The sequence below is a fragment of the Silene latifolia genome, unplaced genomic scaffold, assembly GCF_048544455.1.
Source record: "Silene latifolia isolate original U9 population unplaced genomic scaffold, ASM4854445v1 scaffold_655, whole genome shotgun sequence".
In the NCBI taxonomy this organism is placed as follows: domain Eukaryota; kingdom Viridiplantae; phylum Streptophyta; class Magnoliopsida; order Caryophyllales; family Caryophyllaceae; genus Silene; species Silene latifolia.
The window spans coordinates 6,874-25,202 of record NW_027413565.1 but is presented as its reverse complement, the minus strand read 5'-3'; the positions used below and the strand labels follow the sequence as shown (position 1 = coordinate 25,202).

At 36.1% G+C, this 18,329-nt stretch overlaps 1 protein-coding gene across 1 annotated transcript; it reads right to left on the bottom strand.

Moving 5' to 3' along the window:
* Positions 1-5,287: 5,287 nt before the first annotated feature.
* Positions 5,288-12,637, bottom strand: LOC141639967 (UTP--glucose-1-phosphate uridylyltransferase-like). The gene is made up of 21 exons (XM_074448940.1): positions 12,422-12,637; positions 12,290-12,337; positions 12,108-12,199; positions 11,914-12,004; positions 10,460-10,520; positions 10,271-10,348; positions 10,138-10,188; positions 9,620-9,693; positions 8,519-8,591; positions 8,356-8,413; positions 8,102-8,148; positions 7,929-7,994; positions 7,447-7,479; positions 7,277-7,329; positions 7,100-7,175; positions 6,967-7,023; positions 6,795-6,878; positions 6,613-6,711; positions 6,420-6,524; positions 5,609-5,680; positions 5,288-5,515 (listed from the first exon to the last, which is right to left on the bottom strand). Exons 1-21 carry the CDS (start codon positions 12,505-12,507, stop codon positions 5,510-5,512), a joined length of 1,410 nt encoding a protein of 469 aa, XP_074305041.1. The 5' UTR covers positions 12,508-12,637; the 3' UTR covers positions 5,288-5,509.
* Between the last annotated feature and the right edge of the window lie 5,692 nt (positions 12,638-18,329).

The following is an 18,329-nucleotide window of genomic DNA, read 5'->3' as shown; positions in this document are numbered from 1 at the left end:
ATATTATGGGCTAAGGCGAATTAACCGATTAATTCGTAAAATTAAATATAAGCGTTTTATATTTGATTAGTGTATATTGAATTTAATTATACAATATCGTCTTTGTCGGACATGTATTAATACTTCAACTAACCCGTGTTATTAGTTGATGTTTTAATAGCCGATAACCGATGACGATTTATAATAAACCGCGTCATATACATTTAGCAATTTTCGAGCCAGTCCACGAGGTAAAAATTAAGAGGAAGTGGAAGCCCACTTCCCCATGCATACCCTCGGTCGGCCAGACCAAACAAAAGGAGAGACTCCCTCTCCTTTTGACCTAGCGATTTTCATTTACAGAAAAACTAGGGTTTTGGAGATTAAGCTTTCTCTGAAACCGAGATCTCACATCTCGAGAAAAACTCACATCAAGTTCTCCCAATATTGCAAGGCAATCGGAGAACACGTTCTAGCACAAGGGCATTTCTCGGACGGTCTTGGGTGCAACAATTAGGAGGAATCTCTGTTGATTTACATTTCTTTACGCCGTGCATCAAAGGACCCGAGGTTGATTCTTTATCTTTATCGTTTCATTATTGTATTTCGTGTATGACCATATTTCACATGTTAAATTTACGTTATAGTCCTAAATTTAAAGGGTCTTATACGGATATTACCCCACAAGTGGTATCAGAGCGAGGCCACGTAAATTTTCATTGTGATTTTTCATAAAATCGATTTGAGACGATCTCGGATTGCCTAGAAAACCGTGAGGCGAAACTTTTCTCTCGGCTGAAATTTTTCTTTTTCTTTGTTTTGCGTTTCGTGCTTTGAAAACCGTGCGGCCAAACGTGTTTTGCGGCTGTTTTTGTTTACGTTTTCAATTTATTCTTTCACATATTGTTATTTTATACGGAGATTATAGCAATATGTCAAGTTTTGTATTTTATAGAATTGATTTTATGCGGTTTTGATCAAAATCAAAGTAGGTTTTGCATTGTCAAACTGTTTTCACGAGGGTTTTGGATTTTCAGCCATGTTTGCATTCGATCGAGCGTATTTCTACTCGATCGAGTGCTATTTCTGTCTTGTTTTTGCTCGATCGAGTCCCTGTTGTACTCGATCGACCCATTTTCAAAACCCCTCTGCTCGATCGAGATGTCCTCGTACTCGATCGAGCAGATATGCTGATAAAGGTATTCGATCGACCACCAGTTTAGTCGATCGAGCACTTTCTGTTTGGCAACCCTCTCGATCGACTTGCAGTTCAGTCGATCGAGCCCTTTTTGTTCCTCGATCGAGCACTTATGTCCCTGGATCGAGGGATTTTGTTTTGGCAGCTTTGAAAATTTATTCTTTTTGTTTTAAATTTTCTTTTGGCCTTAATTTGTACTTTATACGGATATTGTACACTCGCTATGATTGTGAAACGGTTCACACACGTACCATTAAGTTATTTTAAAGCATATTTAAAGTAACGGACTGTATTAGATTAAAATTAAATTGATAGAAGCGGTTTTATCACATGAATTTTAATCATTAAAAGGTGGTTTGGATATATTTAACATAATTACAGAATTATGTCACGAATGAATTTGTTTTAGTTGATGCATTTTTATTTATCGTTTTGTTGAATGCCTTGAATGCTTTTAATTACGTATTTATTTATTTTGCAAACAGTTGTAACTTATTGTGGCCTTAGTAGAACGTGTTACCGTAATGATGGAACACGGTCTTGGTTGTATTTTGAGATCTCGTATCTCCGTTTTGGATTTTTCACTTGTAATTACAGTTTTAATTAGAATGTAAATAGGCTTATATTTGTAATTTTAAATTGTAATTTTTGAGAAGACCAAAGATGAAGATCGGATGCTCACTCCCGCTACATGGATCAAGATGGAACATCAAGACAAGCTTGTCGGGTCCAACGGTGGATTCCAAAGTTGTTTTATGTTTTATTTTACTAGGATAGGCCACACTAGGAATTTTATTTACGTATTGCATTCTTTTATTTATTTTTCCGTAACGATAGTATGCATCATATTCCGCCTAAAAACCAAACCACCTAATAATTGCATGAAAACTGACACATATAGAGGTCACGAGTTAGTTTTCTTTGACATTCGTATGTCACACGATTCATTATAAGCCATCACCCAAATTAATTCATTCACGCAGACGCTAGTTATTCGTTCACTTAATATGAATTATAATTTAGTTGATGGGATCTTCCTCGTATAAACAAAAATTGAGAACGGTCTTTATAGGTCAAACTCCAATGAGTCCCTTCTTCGTCGGTAGGCATAATATGACCCCTTCTACGTCGGGTAAGTTGGAACCGATTGACCTATTTTATCTCAACACTATGGTCACTCGTACGATCCTGTGATCATGGTGGACTATAGATAGGATTTACAGAAATCTATCGACCGAGAGTTCTTACGGAAGAATTAGCTAAACAGTTGGCTTATCAATTTCTTTGAAATTGAATCTTGGGATCACTTGTATCATTCTTGAGGAGATCAATTATGCAAGTGCGAGAGTCTACATGTTTAAAATGAATTTTAAAATAGACTTAAATCACCTCGATGAGTTGCTTATTTCGTTTTGTTTTTCTTTCTTTTCGTGTAGATCACGAACTTTTAAACTCGCTAATATCAAATGGCTGGTTCTACGATAACCCAATGCCAAGTGCCACATTGGACCGTGAGTCCCGGCGGATCTTCATGAATCGGATGAATCGGTCTACTCGGATCGAAGAATGATGGATCAAACTTCGCGGACGGGAGGCGGCATTACGGAATGCTGCCCCGGCTGGCGGGAAAGCTCAAATATCTCTTGGAGCCCATCCCGGCAAACCCAGTCCTCGGCTAGAGTCAAAAAATCACCAAGTTTAATGATTTATGTATGGAAGCGGGTGCGATTAAAAACGTACTCATTTTTGCAATGGAACCCGATTTGCGAAACGCTTCATAGCCCATGGTGCAAACAAGATTTTCACCACGCTCACCAAGGAATTCTCGAAAGCACCGAGAATCGTGACCTATGAGCATACCACTCGCTTCTTTGATGCGAGACTCGAAAGGGCCAACTGTTAGCCCACACATTCTCGGCATGATTGAGAATGTCGAGAAGTCGAGACCTTTGATTGTAAGATCAGCGAGAACATTGTGATCGACCGCATACTTCACTCACTCCACGATGGTTATTCGCAATTTAGAGCGAATTACTATATGAATGATTTGAAGAAAACTCCCCATGAACTGCACTCCCTCCTCGTACAGACCGAGAAGGACATGAAGTTCAGTGGGAGCATGAAACAGGATGTTCTCGTTGTGACAAACAAGGGAAAGGGTAAGGGCAAAGCTCGGGCAAACCTAGCGAGGGTAGGCGAAGTTCAAGAAGTCGGGTTCAGGTAAGAGTGGGCCTGGTGAGTCGAGCACCTCATCAAGCACGACAAAGAGCAAGAATGAAAACATGGAATGCCATCACTGCCACAAGACTGGGCATTGGAGACGCACATGTCCTGTTTATCATGAGGACATAAAAGCAGGTCGCGTTAAACCTGTTGGTATGTTTTCTTCTACTACTTTTATTCATATGATTGAGATTAACCACGCAAGTTACGGAAGGGTCTTATACGGATATTACCCCACAAGACTCTCACTACACTTAGAGAGAGGATAATTATGACTGAAGTTCTTCTTTTGAAATGTTTTTCAATGAGGTGATTAGTTCTAAACTCCATCACTTTATCAAGCAAGTATGAAAAATATTCCAAAGATAAAGCTAGTATCATATTTTTTTTTTTTGTTATGACAATTATTTTGACTTATTCTTATAGGATAACTTCCTTGTTGCTCAAACATTTCTTTCGTAAGATAAGAAAGGTACTTTCGAAAATATTCAAAAAATCATTTTTGAATATTCCGTTGAAAATAGATTTGCTCATAAAAATATACTTTCGAAAATATTCAGAAAATCATTTTTACCGTGCCTTGTGGGCTGTTCTGTAGTGAATAGTTTTCAGGCAGTAAGGATCTTTTGTCCCACTTTTATGTCCCATTGTGTGTGCCACTCCACTTACCTTTTGACACATCACTTGTTGCAAAATAAAATATTGCAATAATTATATTAATTTGTTGATATGTTAGAAGGTGATTGGAGTGGCACACACATTGGGACACCAAATGGGACAGAGGATCCCCACTCGTTTTCAGGACTGTAGTATAGATAGATAAATCAAGTCATACTTCTCCATTAATTTAAGGATAAATTGCAAAATATTACCTATTATAGACAATCAACATACTACATATTATACTCTTTTGTTCAAAGTACTACTTACAAAGTTACTAATCTTCCTAAATTGCTACCTTACACCTAAATTAGGTCTTAATTGAGGTAAACTAATCAAAAACTCATATTATAAAACTATAATGTGATTTACCCAACTTTTTTCTCTTTAAACACCCACTTAACACCATCTTCCTCACCTTTTATAACCACCACAAGAATCATCCTCCACAAAGTCACCATAGTCCCACTATTTTCAATGTTTGTCATACCCCCCACCACCACCTAATCCAGCCACACCCTAATCCACATCTGCCATCCATATTGCCGCCAGAGTCCCACCTTTAACCCACCACAACTAGCTCAAGTCCCCATCAATCGAAAACCCTAGATCTAAGGACGGTTCGGCAATGATAGTAAGAGGCTAACGACAATGTTAGTCATGGTGAGGTTATGGTGGTGAAACATTCCGGAGTGTGGCTATAATCATGGAAGTTGATGGTAGCCGTAGTGTAATAGTGGTCACCTAGAGTGAGATAAATAGTGGTGGGTGTTGAAGGTGGTGATTATTAATAGTGGTTGGTTTTGAGAGTGGTGGATGTTGATGGTGGTAGTGGCGGTAGGTAGATGAAGATATGAATAAGAAAGATTAAAGATGGATTTAGAATTTAGGATTAGTATAAAGGTAGTATGAGTAGATTATTTAGGATTAAATTTTAAAAGGGGATTACTCAATAGAATTTACTTAATAACAGCCAATTAAATTTTTAATCCAGTGATTAAGTAGTAACTTTGAAAAAGTTGTAACTTTGTAGGTAGTAATTTGAATAAAAAAATATAATATGTAGTATTTTGAAAAATTCTGACTATAATCGGTAGTAGTTTGCAAATCGGCCATATTAATTTAATTAAGTAAATTGTTCTTCCATATGCCCGTGCAAAGGCACGGTTTTAAGCTAGTATACTACATCAACACTAAAATATTCCCGAGGCTGTAATTAACTCGGTATAAAAAAATAAACTGATCATTTATTAAAATTTGTCAAGGTTTGTGGCAATTTCCTGTAACAGTTGCTCAACAAAAATGATCACCAAACCCAAATATCTATGAACACAAAATACTCCGTAATCTCTAAACGCGCATAAATACCAAACACAAAAACCAGAGCAATTCGACGATCATATATCATGATCTCTGAGCTTCCACAATTTGATCTTCTAGTCCATTGCTCTACTGCTGTAAAAGGCAACACAACTCATGTCAGTAATCACTCAAGTAAGCGACCAGAAACTCAGAGACATCAGTTTTTCATTAGCAAAAGTGTGAAACCTTGTCTGCTAAAACAGCAGCATCAGGAATTTCCAACTTCTCTCCCGATTTGGCGACAATAGTTACGTTGCCCTGTTATAAGGATAAACAGCAGCAGTTGAATGAAAACAAAACCGAAATTAGAAATGTGCTATGGGGCAAAAATCTCAATCCAAGACAGTATATCTGGCAATAAGTATCCTTATCTCTGGCTTAATAGCACAGAGAGACTACTATGAGATGACTCTTAACGAAAATTGTGTCAAATACTGCATCAAATGATTGCTAAGGACACAAAGAAATGTCATCAACAGTTAGGCCACTCTCCAAAACAACTATCACACCATTACCCTATTGACCCAAAGACTTCCCGCCTATGGTAGAGTATGAGGGTCGGTGCATGCAACCTTATTCGACAGTTTCTAAACAAGTCATAATGAAAATTGAGCCTATAATTGTTTCACATATTACTAACTGCAAACAATTTAGCAAGTGAATAAGATTTGTGTCGATGTGCATACACAGAGCCATGGTTTACTCATTAACTGAAGCATGAGATATACAGAACACTTTTTCGATCTTAAACAAAATATATGCACACTGATTGATTAAATAACCTTAGTATGTAATAGCTGTGACTGATCAGAAAAATGACATTTTTCTATTAGACTGGACATAGAAGGCTACACATGAAAAAAGCTCATCAATCACATAATACCTAGATAATTATGGTGTGGAACTCTTGATCACCTCTTCTATCTAATGAAATAATGAATTACCTCAATAGAAATGTGGTACATAAATGTTAGAGGTAATATTAAAATCAATGTACCTTGAGAGTTACTCCAGCTCCAAACCATACATCTCCGGATACTTTCAAATTGTCGAGCTCAATGATACTGGGAATCGATTTGAAACGGCTCAAGAAGTTGCTGACCTGTTCATGAGATGAGCTAGTCAAGTTATCAAAATAAAGGTTTTAACCTTACAACAGAAAGAAACATGCTTGGAAAGTTAGATAGAACCTTTTTGAATTCAGGACCCAATTCAATGTTTGGGTTAGCAGGATTAGTTCTAGCTGGGTTCCTTACTACAAAGCCGTCAACAACGGTGTACAGATCAGACTGCAGTAAGTTCAGAATGATGATATTAAAATCACATAAATAAGCATACTAAGTAAAACGGGTTACGTTGTAGCTAAAGTCACCTGGACAAGGAGCAAATCTGAAGTTGCCTTCACTGGAAGGAATCGTGATCGTGGGACATTGATGCCAATGGCATTATCAAAGAACTGTTCCACAGATAATACACAACATAATCACATCACGTCATTAAAGTGACACCCTATATAAAACAGAGCACAACGTCAAGTTTGTTACCTTAATGGCAGCACCAGCAGCAGTTTCAAGTTGAAGAACTTTAACGCCATCAACTTCCTAAAAGCAAAATAAATTAAAGCAACACGCCCACAATGGAACTGACCAATAACCACCAATTATATAGGTATGATACCTTAGGATTTGGAATGATTTCCATCTTCAATGCATCACTTTCCACAAGCCTTTTAATTGCTTTCAAGTTCACCCACCTGGAACCATTTCATTTCAGGATCATGACTTCATGAGTAATCTTGCTTTTTTTCTAACTAAATTCACATAGGATTGCAAGTTGCATAAATGAATAACATACAAGTTGTTAGTGTTAAAAATCTTGAACTTCTCAATGGATTTGAATTCACCGACCTGATTGAAACACAAGGTATTGTAAGTAATATAATACATCATAAAAGACGGCAGCGATCAAAATCCAACATATTAAGATGGGATAAGCTAAAAATGGTTGCTACAGTAAGTTCTCACATGCTCATCTGGAACCTGTGCAATCTCCAACAGCTGCAACAAGAGAAACATAAATCGCCTTCAGCATCATATTAGTGAATTAATGAAATACCAAATATATTACCCCCACGCTTTGAGGGCTCCCATATCTAACAAAATGGGGGGTCCGATTAGCATACCCTTATCCCTCTGTGGAGTTTTCAGATGACTCGTTATGAAAATTATGTTAACTGAGTGCTAATTCCCTGTACAAGGAAGGTACTAATCCATTTTTCTTTACTTGATCAAACACAAAAGTAAAAAAAAAATTAGTAAATAATTGGCTCCATCAGAAATAGAAAATAACATAGTTATGTTATATATTTTGGGAAATTACACAAGGAAAAACACAAATGCTGAATGAATTAATACTATAAGAAACAGGTGGCAAGCTAAGGTTTAGCTGAACTGTGATCTTTAAGGCTACAAGTCTACAACAATCAAAACAAAAAAAATGAACAAACCTGGACTTTTCCTTCATAAGAAATAAGAGTACCCCCTTTGACATCAGCTAAAGTTTTGGGTGTAACCTGAAATGGGAAAAATAAAACATCAAATAAATAATGACCATGCGTCCATGTATGTATAAGTGTATAAGAAGGAACATTATAAGAATCTTCATGATCAACAGGCATACCTCCATGCAGTATTCGTTCTTGTTTTGGATCAAATGGTGTAAGATCTCTATGGAGTAAATTAAGGAGGAAACTTTAAGAATTCGATGGAGAATGATTATATATCACAAAATGAAGTGAAACTTGGTAAGTGAAGCCAAGTCTAAACAAGAAAAGTACAAGACATAATATGTCATAATTCAGCTTCAGTGTAAATATGTGAGCATAAATCTACTGAGAACCTCAAACCAACAGCACAAAACCAGATTCAGGATACTCAAATCAACTATGGCCCCCAGGTTGTCAGAGTTGGCAACAAAAATGTACTCCTTGCCCTGTCCAAGTTTAATAGTATCTTGTTTCAGTATCCTCGTGACTGCTACTCTCAAGAAGAAGTATACTCATACAAACTGATTCACGAATGTTCAAAATACAGTTACCTGTGACAAGAAATGGTCAAGTTTACCGCTGTTCTTGAAGGCAGGGAATACATCACCATGGCCAGGAGGATACCTTCATGTTGATAAGATGATCAAAAATAGAGTAAAAGCTGAGAGACTAAGATGTGCAGTAAAGACATTCAACGTGAAGATTGAGAAGTCTCCAATGGAAAGAATTACATTAAGCAGGAGAAAGTTGCCAAACATTCTAACTGACAAAAGCTTTAGTAAAAATAAATTATAAATGTTCCCTCCATAAATGGAACGGTGGGTGTGTCGAGTGTGCTGTGTGCCATACAAAAACGGATTGTTGAGAAATGAGTGAGCAAGGAGAAAGGGGAACCTAGGAGTTGTGTCAATTGAAAATAACATGAGCGCCGACATTTGGCAGAGGTAGTTTGACTATGAGTCATAGAGATCAAGCAAGTTCCCGGTTAGAAGGCTCGAAAATGAATAAACCAAAACCTTGAAAGCCAGAGCACAGTAACGCTCAATAGACCACATATAAAGGTGACTGAAAACCACAAGAGTCTAACTGCGTTGAAGGAAATAAGGCAAAGAATTATGTGGAGGAAAAGAATATATGTGGATGATGAAGTTTCTAATTCATATACTCTCTCCGTTCCAATCATTTGTTTACTTTTTATTGAAATATCCCTTAGAAAGAACAAAAAAAAAAAAAAAAAAAACCAAATGAATTGGAATAATTTAAATTTCTTTGCCTATTTAGAATAATCCCTCCCACAAAGGCCTCCTATAATGATTCATGTACTCAGGTTAGCTAACCCCAAATCATTTAACTAAGGCCGTTGTTCTTGTTGTTGTTGTCGTTGGTATTTATTCCCTCCATTCCAATTATTTCTCACCTTGTGATACCAACAATGCAGATACAACAACAACAACAACATCAGAGCCTTAATCCCAAAATGATTTGGGGTCGGCTGACATGAACCAACAATGCAGATAGAAGGAATAAAATAGTTAACAGAAACTAAATCTGGATATACTACGCAGAAAACACCATCAAGCAAATGCATTCAATGTTGCATTATATATTCTACATAAAATCAGAAAGATCAAATGAATATTAGTATATCATACCACCCATCCTTGCCAGTTTGACCTTTACATGGAAGTGGCAAGAAATCTTCAACCACCAAACGAGGGTACTGGCTCTGAAATTCAAGTGGACGAGAGAAAATCAATCAATAATTATCACAAACCCATCATGAGACCTGATACCACTAACCACACAATGGTAACAAAATTCAGCCATTACAAACGACCTATTGGCCGTAAAGGATTTTCAGCTTTCTGCATAATATATAAAGGGCTAACAAAAACAGCGATATTTAACCGATACGGCCGATGTTTGAACAATACAGCTGATCCTGCTGATACTTGCTCGACTGAGGGATAGTAAAGCCGATGTTAGACCGATACAACTTGTGACAGTTATTAAAACGAGTTATGACATTAAGCATGCTATCGCATCTTATTACATATCCGCCCGCAATTTGTGACCATTACAGCGATGGCAGCTAATTAAGCAATTTAATACCATGTCCTACACATGAATATAAAAATTAAAATATATGAGTTATATGAAATTGACAGACCTGATTGAATGTATGGATCTCAACATTGGCATCGGTGTATTTTTCAACAATCTGCGTGCAGTGAAATTGAACGCGCATCAGATAATGCTCTTCCAGCCGAATAGCACAAACAAGATCGTTACAAAATACATACCTTAAGAGTATCATCATGAGTGTTAAATGAGTTCATTAAAACCAGAGGCACTTTGCACCCGTACGTGGAATTAAGGTTCTGAAAAATATCCATGCAGATAAGTGCTAAATAAAACCAGAGTTCACACAGAAAAACAAAACTGAGAAAAAAAAAACAATTAGGAAAAGAGAGAGAACAAATCAAAAGCACCTCAATTTGCATGACTATTAGGTCCAGGAAGGTCAGGCCATTGCGGACTTCAATGACAGACCTGCAGAGAGGTAACAGAAGGGTGAAAGTTAGTATTTAGAATATCAGACGTGAAATCAATTAGACAAGACTAAATGAAAAAAATTTCTACCTAACCGAGTAACACAAATTGTACACATTAACAGAGTTAATGCTGTGATTGAAGAAAAGTGGAGTTTTTTTTGTTAATGACTCGCAAGATGTCCAGAAAGGCATTGAAATCAAGAAGCTGTCTACTCAATCAGTATGTAATACAGGTTAACTTTATTTGACATATATAATACTCTATACAACATGGTTCAAAATCTTGGCAGAGTTGTATCGAATTTTCACTCTCTACCTATACGAGATATCGCCGGAGAAATCATCGTGATCCATCCGCGACGGTCAATTAAGGACCGGTTATACCATTACCGCGACTACGACCGATACCGAGATTTAAAACCATGCTATACAGACAAGAGATTTTAAGTTTTATCATTGAAATTTTTTCAGAATATACTGAGGTCACAAATTCGGGTAGTTGTGAACAACCTGCCAAAATATCTTAAACGTTAAAATTGGTATGCAAAAAAATTTCGGACCTTGTGTTCTCCAAATGTCAGGAACATTTACCAACATATTACACAAGAAATGCACTAAAGATAATATTTAAATAAAAATTACTTGTAGCATGTTATACAATCTCTCGACTCGCAATCTCACATATATTATAAGTCAGTCAATTTAATTGTAAATACTAATCAAACATAGCATCACATATGTACTTGGGTACATGTCTTTTTTCTCCAGTAGTAGCAGTTATTAAATCAGTGACATTGCTCAAAGCAAAAGATTTTAAAACTGAATCCAATGACCTAAAAATGAAACAATTCAGATTAATCTTGTACTAAACTTAATTAAATTACAACTACTAGTGGAACAGATCCAAGGGCACGAAAGCCAATTAAGAAGCAAGTGTAATTTATAAACCTAATCTATTTGAATATAGGCTACCGAGTATATGACTATTGATCAACAGAAATCATAATGCCGATGTTATGAAATGAAAGACGCTGAAAGAGCCAGCGCTAAAGAATTGGATAAATAATATAGGCACTTATACGATTAGAAAACAAATCAGAATGCAGATCTTCAATAGCTAATCACAAACTTATAGAGTACTTCCTCCTTATCAGTCAATAGTTTACATTTCCTTTATTTTCCCCTCAGAAAATAAGTGTAACTATTCACTGGGACAAGGGGAGTAGATGATTGGACTAGGTTGATCTGATCCCACAGTTGCGGTTAGCAGAACAGATGTTTAACATACAATACAACGAAATAACCACTACACCGCTACTCGAGACAGAAATGGAGATCAAATTCCTGAGATGAAGAAACAAATTGGAAGACGAATTATTAAAAGGACATACTTAGGACCAGTGCAACCCATGGTAGTTCCCAAACCTCCATTAAGCTTCAAGACCACAAGCTTATCCAACAGTTCCCTCGTCTTTTCCGCATCTACATTTTACGTATCAACACGAGTCACATCGAGGCAGGCGAATTTGGCATCATAATTAGGCGAATAATTATTATATAAAGAAAAGAGAGAGTAATTAACAACCTTCAGGAGGTGTTGCTAAGGTGTCGTAGGGCACAACAATGTCGTCAGTTGGTGTATTGATCTTGCTCCATTCAACGTGCTCTGCTTCTCCACTTGACATACAAAATGAATCAAATTAAAACAGAGGAAAATGAGCTAGAGATATTATGAAGGAAGAAGATGATCTGCATTGACGACGATACCTAAGGTAGCGAGATACGAGGCTGATGAATCCAGATTTCTCATTCTCGCTGCAAAAACAAAAGAAAAAAGAGATGAAAATGATAATTGAATAGAATGGAATGAAGAAGTAAGAGAAATTAAAAAAGAAAAACCTGATTTGTTCGAGTCCGGAGACCGCGGATTGAAGATTGTGGAGTTTATCGGCATCGGTAGGGGAGAGAGTTGCAGCGGAAGCCATGGATGACAAAGGAAATGGTAGAGAATTGAGAGAAAAGGTGGAGATGGAGAAAGTAATTAGTGAGTGAATGGATGAATGAATGAATGAATGAAAGAAAGAGTGGGGGTGATTTAAACTGTGTTTAGATGGCAGATCTATGAATTAATTAATAATAAATAAATAAAAGAGTGAAAAGGTTGGTTTGTCCGAAACTGTGTGGTGCAGTGGTGGAGTCGTGCTTTGAGACTCTTGACCTCACCTGTCTTTGTCTTTGTTTGTTCCTCGGTATACTCAAACAAGATGTAAAACTATATAGAGCCCAAATTAGGATCTCAATTCTCAATTGTGGATGTGGTATTCACAGAATATTCACCCGAATATTATCTTGCCCATCTTTTTCATTTCACTAAAACTTTGGAGACTCTAAAAAAATCCTCTCTAAAAACCTAGCCTCCATTATTATTCGGGGGCTTCCATCGATCATCCATCGATGGTAAGCCCCACAAAAGCTTTCTTAAACAACTAATATTATGCAGATCTATCTTATTTTCAATAATAGTCTCCCTTTTGGTGAGATCTCATTGTTAAAATCCTTCTTTCGGGGTTTTTCCATTTTTTCGTGGGATTGTTATCAATATAATAAGTTTTAATCGACGGGAGATTATCGATTTGTTTCGTGGATGAATACATCAAGATTCGCTACACTGTTTCCTCCATCAAGAAGGATGCAAAGACATCGATTATTCATAGATTCAAGAAATTTATGATTTTGGAGCTACAGCGTATCATTACGATATTTAGATAGTTATTTTGAATGTATTTTTTACGTTAGCAATCTTGATTTTCCTTTGTCTTTTTGTTATCTTCATTGTAACCTACGCCTAGTTGATTATTAATGAGATGACAATTTCAAAAAAAAAAAAAAAACTTTGGAGAGACGGTCTCTCACTAAGTTATTGAGAGACCAACATTTCGTACCCTTTTATTTATATTTTGTACCTCTTTTGTTGTTGATCGTATCATAGTACTTTCGTACCTATTTACATAATAAATGTACCCATTTTATCATTAATCATGATTTGTACCTATTTTATTACCTTTAGTACCACTTTTTCTTAAAATTGTACAATAGTCTCTCAGTAAAGCTTATTAAGAGACCGTCTCTCAGGAGACCTACTCTTTTCATTTACTCCCTAAAATCTCTATTTCTTGTTTTACAAACCCGCTTTGGCTACTTCCCGCTTGTCGTCGGTTAGTTTTTTCTTAGCTTTAAAGCCGCTTATGCTGGCTCAACTCGTTCCGACCAGTTCATGACAAGTCCAGGTTAGTTGTGGCAAGTTCAAGTCAAACTGAGGTTAGTTTGGACAACTCAAAGAAATTACTAGTCCGTCTGTGCCAGCTCAAACTAGTACGATGATGAGGAGGTGCAAAGACCACCATCCTTGCTCCAACTTCCAACAAGGGATCCCAACATTGGCGCCCAAATCTCGGTGCATGATTCAAGAGGTGCTTCTCTGAGATCCCGTAAAAGAATCTCTTTTTTGAAATAAATAGTAGGAATCGCCAGTAGTTTTATAAAAAAACATACAAAAATACGGTTTATCGGCAATTAAGCGTAAAGAGCCTTCAATTATAACATTGTCAATTTTCATTTAGTTACTAAACTTTAGCCTCATCATCGAATACTTGTAAGGCTAGTAGATAATTTTGAGGTGTCTAACAGAAGCACCCAATTTGACCGAATCTGAGTAAGTCAAATGTCAAAGTAGTCTAAAGGCGACAAATAAAGGTTAAGAAACATACTTGGGCCTCTTATATTACCTGTCTGGAAGCAATCTGGAAACTGGCTTAGCAAAATTTTGTTTCGCTGGAATCTGGAAGTCGGAACTTGGAACCTTGAACCTGGAACTTGGAACTGGTATAGCGAAACTTTGTTTCTTTAGATAAATCTGGAAAAGCAAAACTTTGGTTTGCTTTTGGTCTGGAATCCGATATAGCCAAACTTTGTTTAGTTGGTTTGGAATATGGTATAGCCAAACTTTGGTTCGCTTAAGGGTAATACTGCAAAATCTGATTTCACAAGCTCGGATGCGTGTTAGGGCCCGCCGACCAAAAGATTTCAAAATTTTATTTTGAAAAGGGATTAGTATGTAAAATTTGATTTTAAAAACTAAGATGCGTGTCAAGGCCCGCCGACCAATGGATTTAAAAAATTGCAAAATTTATTTCACAAAAAGGCAAGTTCAGAAAATTTTATTTTAAGGACTCAAATGCGTGTCAAGCCCCGTTGATCAAGATGAATTTCAAAATTTTATTTTGGAAAAGCTAGATTTGAAAATCGCAAAATTTTATTTCACAAATGGGATGGAAATTTGCAAAATTTTATTTCGCCTAAAGATTAGATTGAAAATTTTTCACAATTACTGATTTTGAAATTTACCAAATTCTATTTTAACTGAAGATGAGACTTTATGAAAAGCCCAGAAGCTCCCAGGGAGTCGCGACTATGAGATCCCTTAAAAAATCTCTTTTTTGAAATAAATAATAGGAGTCGCCAGTAGGTTTTATAAAAAAAAACATACAAAAATCATGTTTATCGGAAATTAAGCGTAAAGAACCTTTAGTTATAACATTGTCAATTTTCATTTAGTCACTTAATTTTAGCCTCATCATCGGGTACCCGTAAGGCTAGTGGACAATTTTGAGGTGTCTACATTCTGAAGCACCCATCCTCGTAAATAGGCTTTAGGCTAAGCATTGACATTTTTTTGGGGCTGCGGTTGATGCACCTGCACCCTCATTCATATAGAAATAAGTCTAATAACAATTAGTATTTAATAGGATGTTGAATGTGTTGCAGCGGAAAGGTTGATGTGAGTTTTGTTGGATATTGGGTTTAATCCACCATATCAACAATTTTGTTTGTTCTTTTATTTTTGTTAATTTCGGTTATTCTTTGTTTTTTCAGATCTTGACTGTCTCTTCTTTTCTATGAGTATTTCTTTTTCTTATATTTTTGTTTTTCCAATAAAGAAAGGAGAGCAGAGGACACAATTTCCTAGACTGTGTAGGAGCACGGAATTCCAGGCCGTATAAGGAGACACGATTTCCTAAATCGTGTTGGATTAACTATTAGTTTATTTTACTGTTTTTGAATAAAATTAGGAAACTCTGTATTTCCTAATCCTAGTAGTATTGTTAGCTTCTAAAAATATGGTTTGTAGTAGTTAATTATTTAATAAATTTCCTAGTTAGTTTAGGAAAGAGTTAGATATAGCTTTTTAGACAAGTTAAGATATTAGATCTCGAGTAAGATCTGTGACATCGAGTAGGACTATAAATAAGGTCGAGTTATGACCTTATTTCGTAACATTTCAGAATTATAATAAAGTTTACAGATTCGTAAAACTTATGATTAATCTTGCGAGATTAGATTAGGACTCTTCCTTGCGAGATTGAGTTATAACAAATCGAGTTATAACCTTGCGAGGTTAGAACAAGATTCCCTAATCTATCATGTTTCATTCCAAATTCGTTAGTTACAGGAATATAATCACTCAGTAACAACATTAACCTCACGTTGCAACAACAATCACGTTTACAATTCTGCTGCAAGCTTACAATTTCCAAAGTCGTTCATTCAAATCTACCTATTTTACATCACACAGCATGTGAGATCAGGGATCAAACTTGCAGATCTTATGACCAAAGCATTAGGTTCACAACAACACAACTTTGTTACTACCAAGCTTGGCCTCATGTGCAATAAGATGAGTCAAGCTAGAGGAAGGGTTGTGTTGAGACCAAATTTTATTAGTTAGTGTTGATGATGTCTTAAGACAAATTAATCTCATTGTTTGTTTAATCGTGTGCCTCTTAAGTTTTAATCTTGTAGCTCAAAAGCTGTAATCGTCAATGAATATTGCACAAGGATGATCAAAGATGAAGAATGTCATAGATTGAGTCATGGTGTTATAAGAGATCATTAAACTCGGATAATTATCTAAGTGCTTTGAAATACACAGTGCAGTCCACTGTGGTTTCTAGCTCGTCTTTTAAAGAAACATTTCGAAAATATTTTTACTCTTGAAAATCATTTTCTAAACTTTCGAAAAACCTTATACACTTCAGAAAAATATGTTTTGATCATTTAAATTGAGAAGAAACTTTTGATGTCTTGCAAAAGAGTTTACTTGTACAAAAAGACACTTACCAAAAATGGGTTGTTTACTTTTACATATTTGGCAAAGTTTATTTCTCATAAACACCACCAAATAGGCTCTTTCTTGATAAAAAAATTTAACCCATATTTGTTAGTGTGTGGGCAGCATTACTTGGAGAAGTAAGTTAGATTACTTAAGCAAGGAACTCGTTTCTTGCATAAGGGTCTCAGTTTACTTGTACAAGAAACCTTCCCATTTTCGAGTATTGCCCAAGCCTTAATTGTTTACAATATTTCTTCACTTGGTCTATAATTTTGTGTGATGTTTTAATATGTGAAGTATACACTACTTGGACATTATAAATACTATGCTTAATTCATTTGGACAAGTGTGCAACACAAAGATTTAAATTGAAAAAGATTTTAAGCTTTAATCGAGTAAATTTGCAAAATCGTTTCACTTTTAATACGAGTCATGTTTTTCCAAATTGTGTCGAGTCTTTTTAAAGAGCTAGTTCGTTCCACAAAGTAATGTATTCGTGTTCGATGATCTCGCGCGCGTTAAGAACTTAAACGTTATCTCTACGTTCATTGTGTGAATATATTGAGATCCGTGTGTCTTGTGACAAACCGAATAGAACCAAATAAAATTCTTATTGCGTAGTAGCTTTAAGCACGAAATCTTCGAAGCAGAGTAGCTTTTAAGCATGGAATCTTTCGGCGAGTAGCCTAAAGCAAAAGTCTTGGAAGCGGAGTAGCTTTTAAGCAATAGCAGCAGGAGTGGGTTGGGGTGTTGTTTTATTGTTCGGGGTTTTAGTTTGTATGAGTATACATTTCTAAAACGTTCAATAAAATAGAGTTGGAAGTAGGTCGCGAAGTAGTGACCAAACCATTTTTAAAACATCGTTTGTCGTGTCTATCAACATTTTATTTCTGGAGCACTTTAGCTCTCGATATTATTTCAGAATCCACTGTTGATTACACTGTGTATTATACTTGTTTAATTGTCGTTGCATACTTCTAACTCCATAGTTCTAAGTATCAACTTATCTTTTATCTAAGTGTAGTCAAAAGTATTTAAGAGTTATAAAAGAAGCTTTCACTAAGCTTAAATTTTTAAATAGACACCTAATTCATCCCCTCTCCCTCTTAAGTGTTCTCGCCCACGACTCGTCAATTGGTATCATACCCTTATGCTCTTGATACTGGTTAATTATCATAGAGTTGATCCTATAGTCATGGACGGGAAACATACTAAGTACCATATCTTCAAAGGGGATAACTAGTCCTGGTTGAAACACAGTATGGAACTCTATGTCAAAAGCACGGATTATTAGTGTTGGATCATAATTCAAAAGGGTCTCCTTGCTATAACGGTCACTGACTTTGATAAGAATAGTACTGTAAAAAGTGAGGAAAGTTATGTCGAGGCCGATTAACGTAAAGTCGAGAAAAATTCTAAAGGCATGTCCATTCTTCAATATGGCATCGGTGAATAAGAAATTAATCGGATCTCTGGATGTACCTCGGCTAAAGATATTTGAGACACCCTAAGCCTTGCTTGTGAGGGAACATCTCAAGTTAAGAAGCATCACATTGACCTTCTCATGCAACAATATGAGATGTTCAATATGATGAAAGACGAGTCCATCAATGGTCTTTCTTCTCGCTTTTCTAGTAT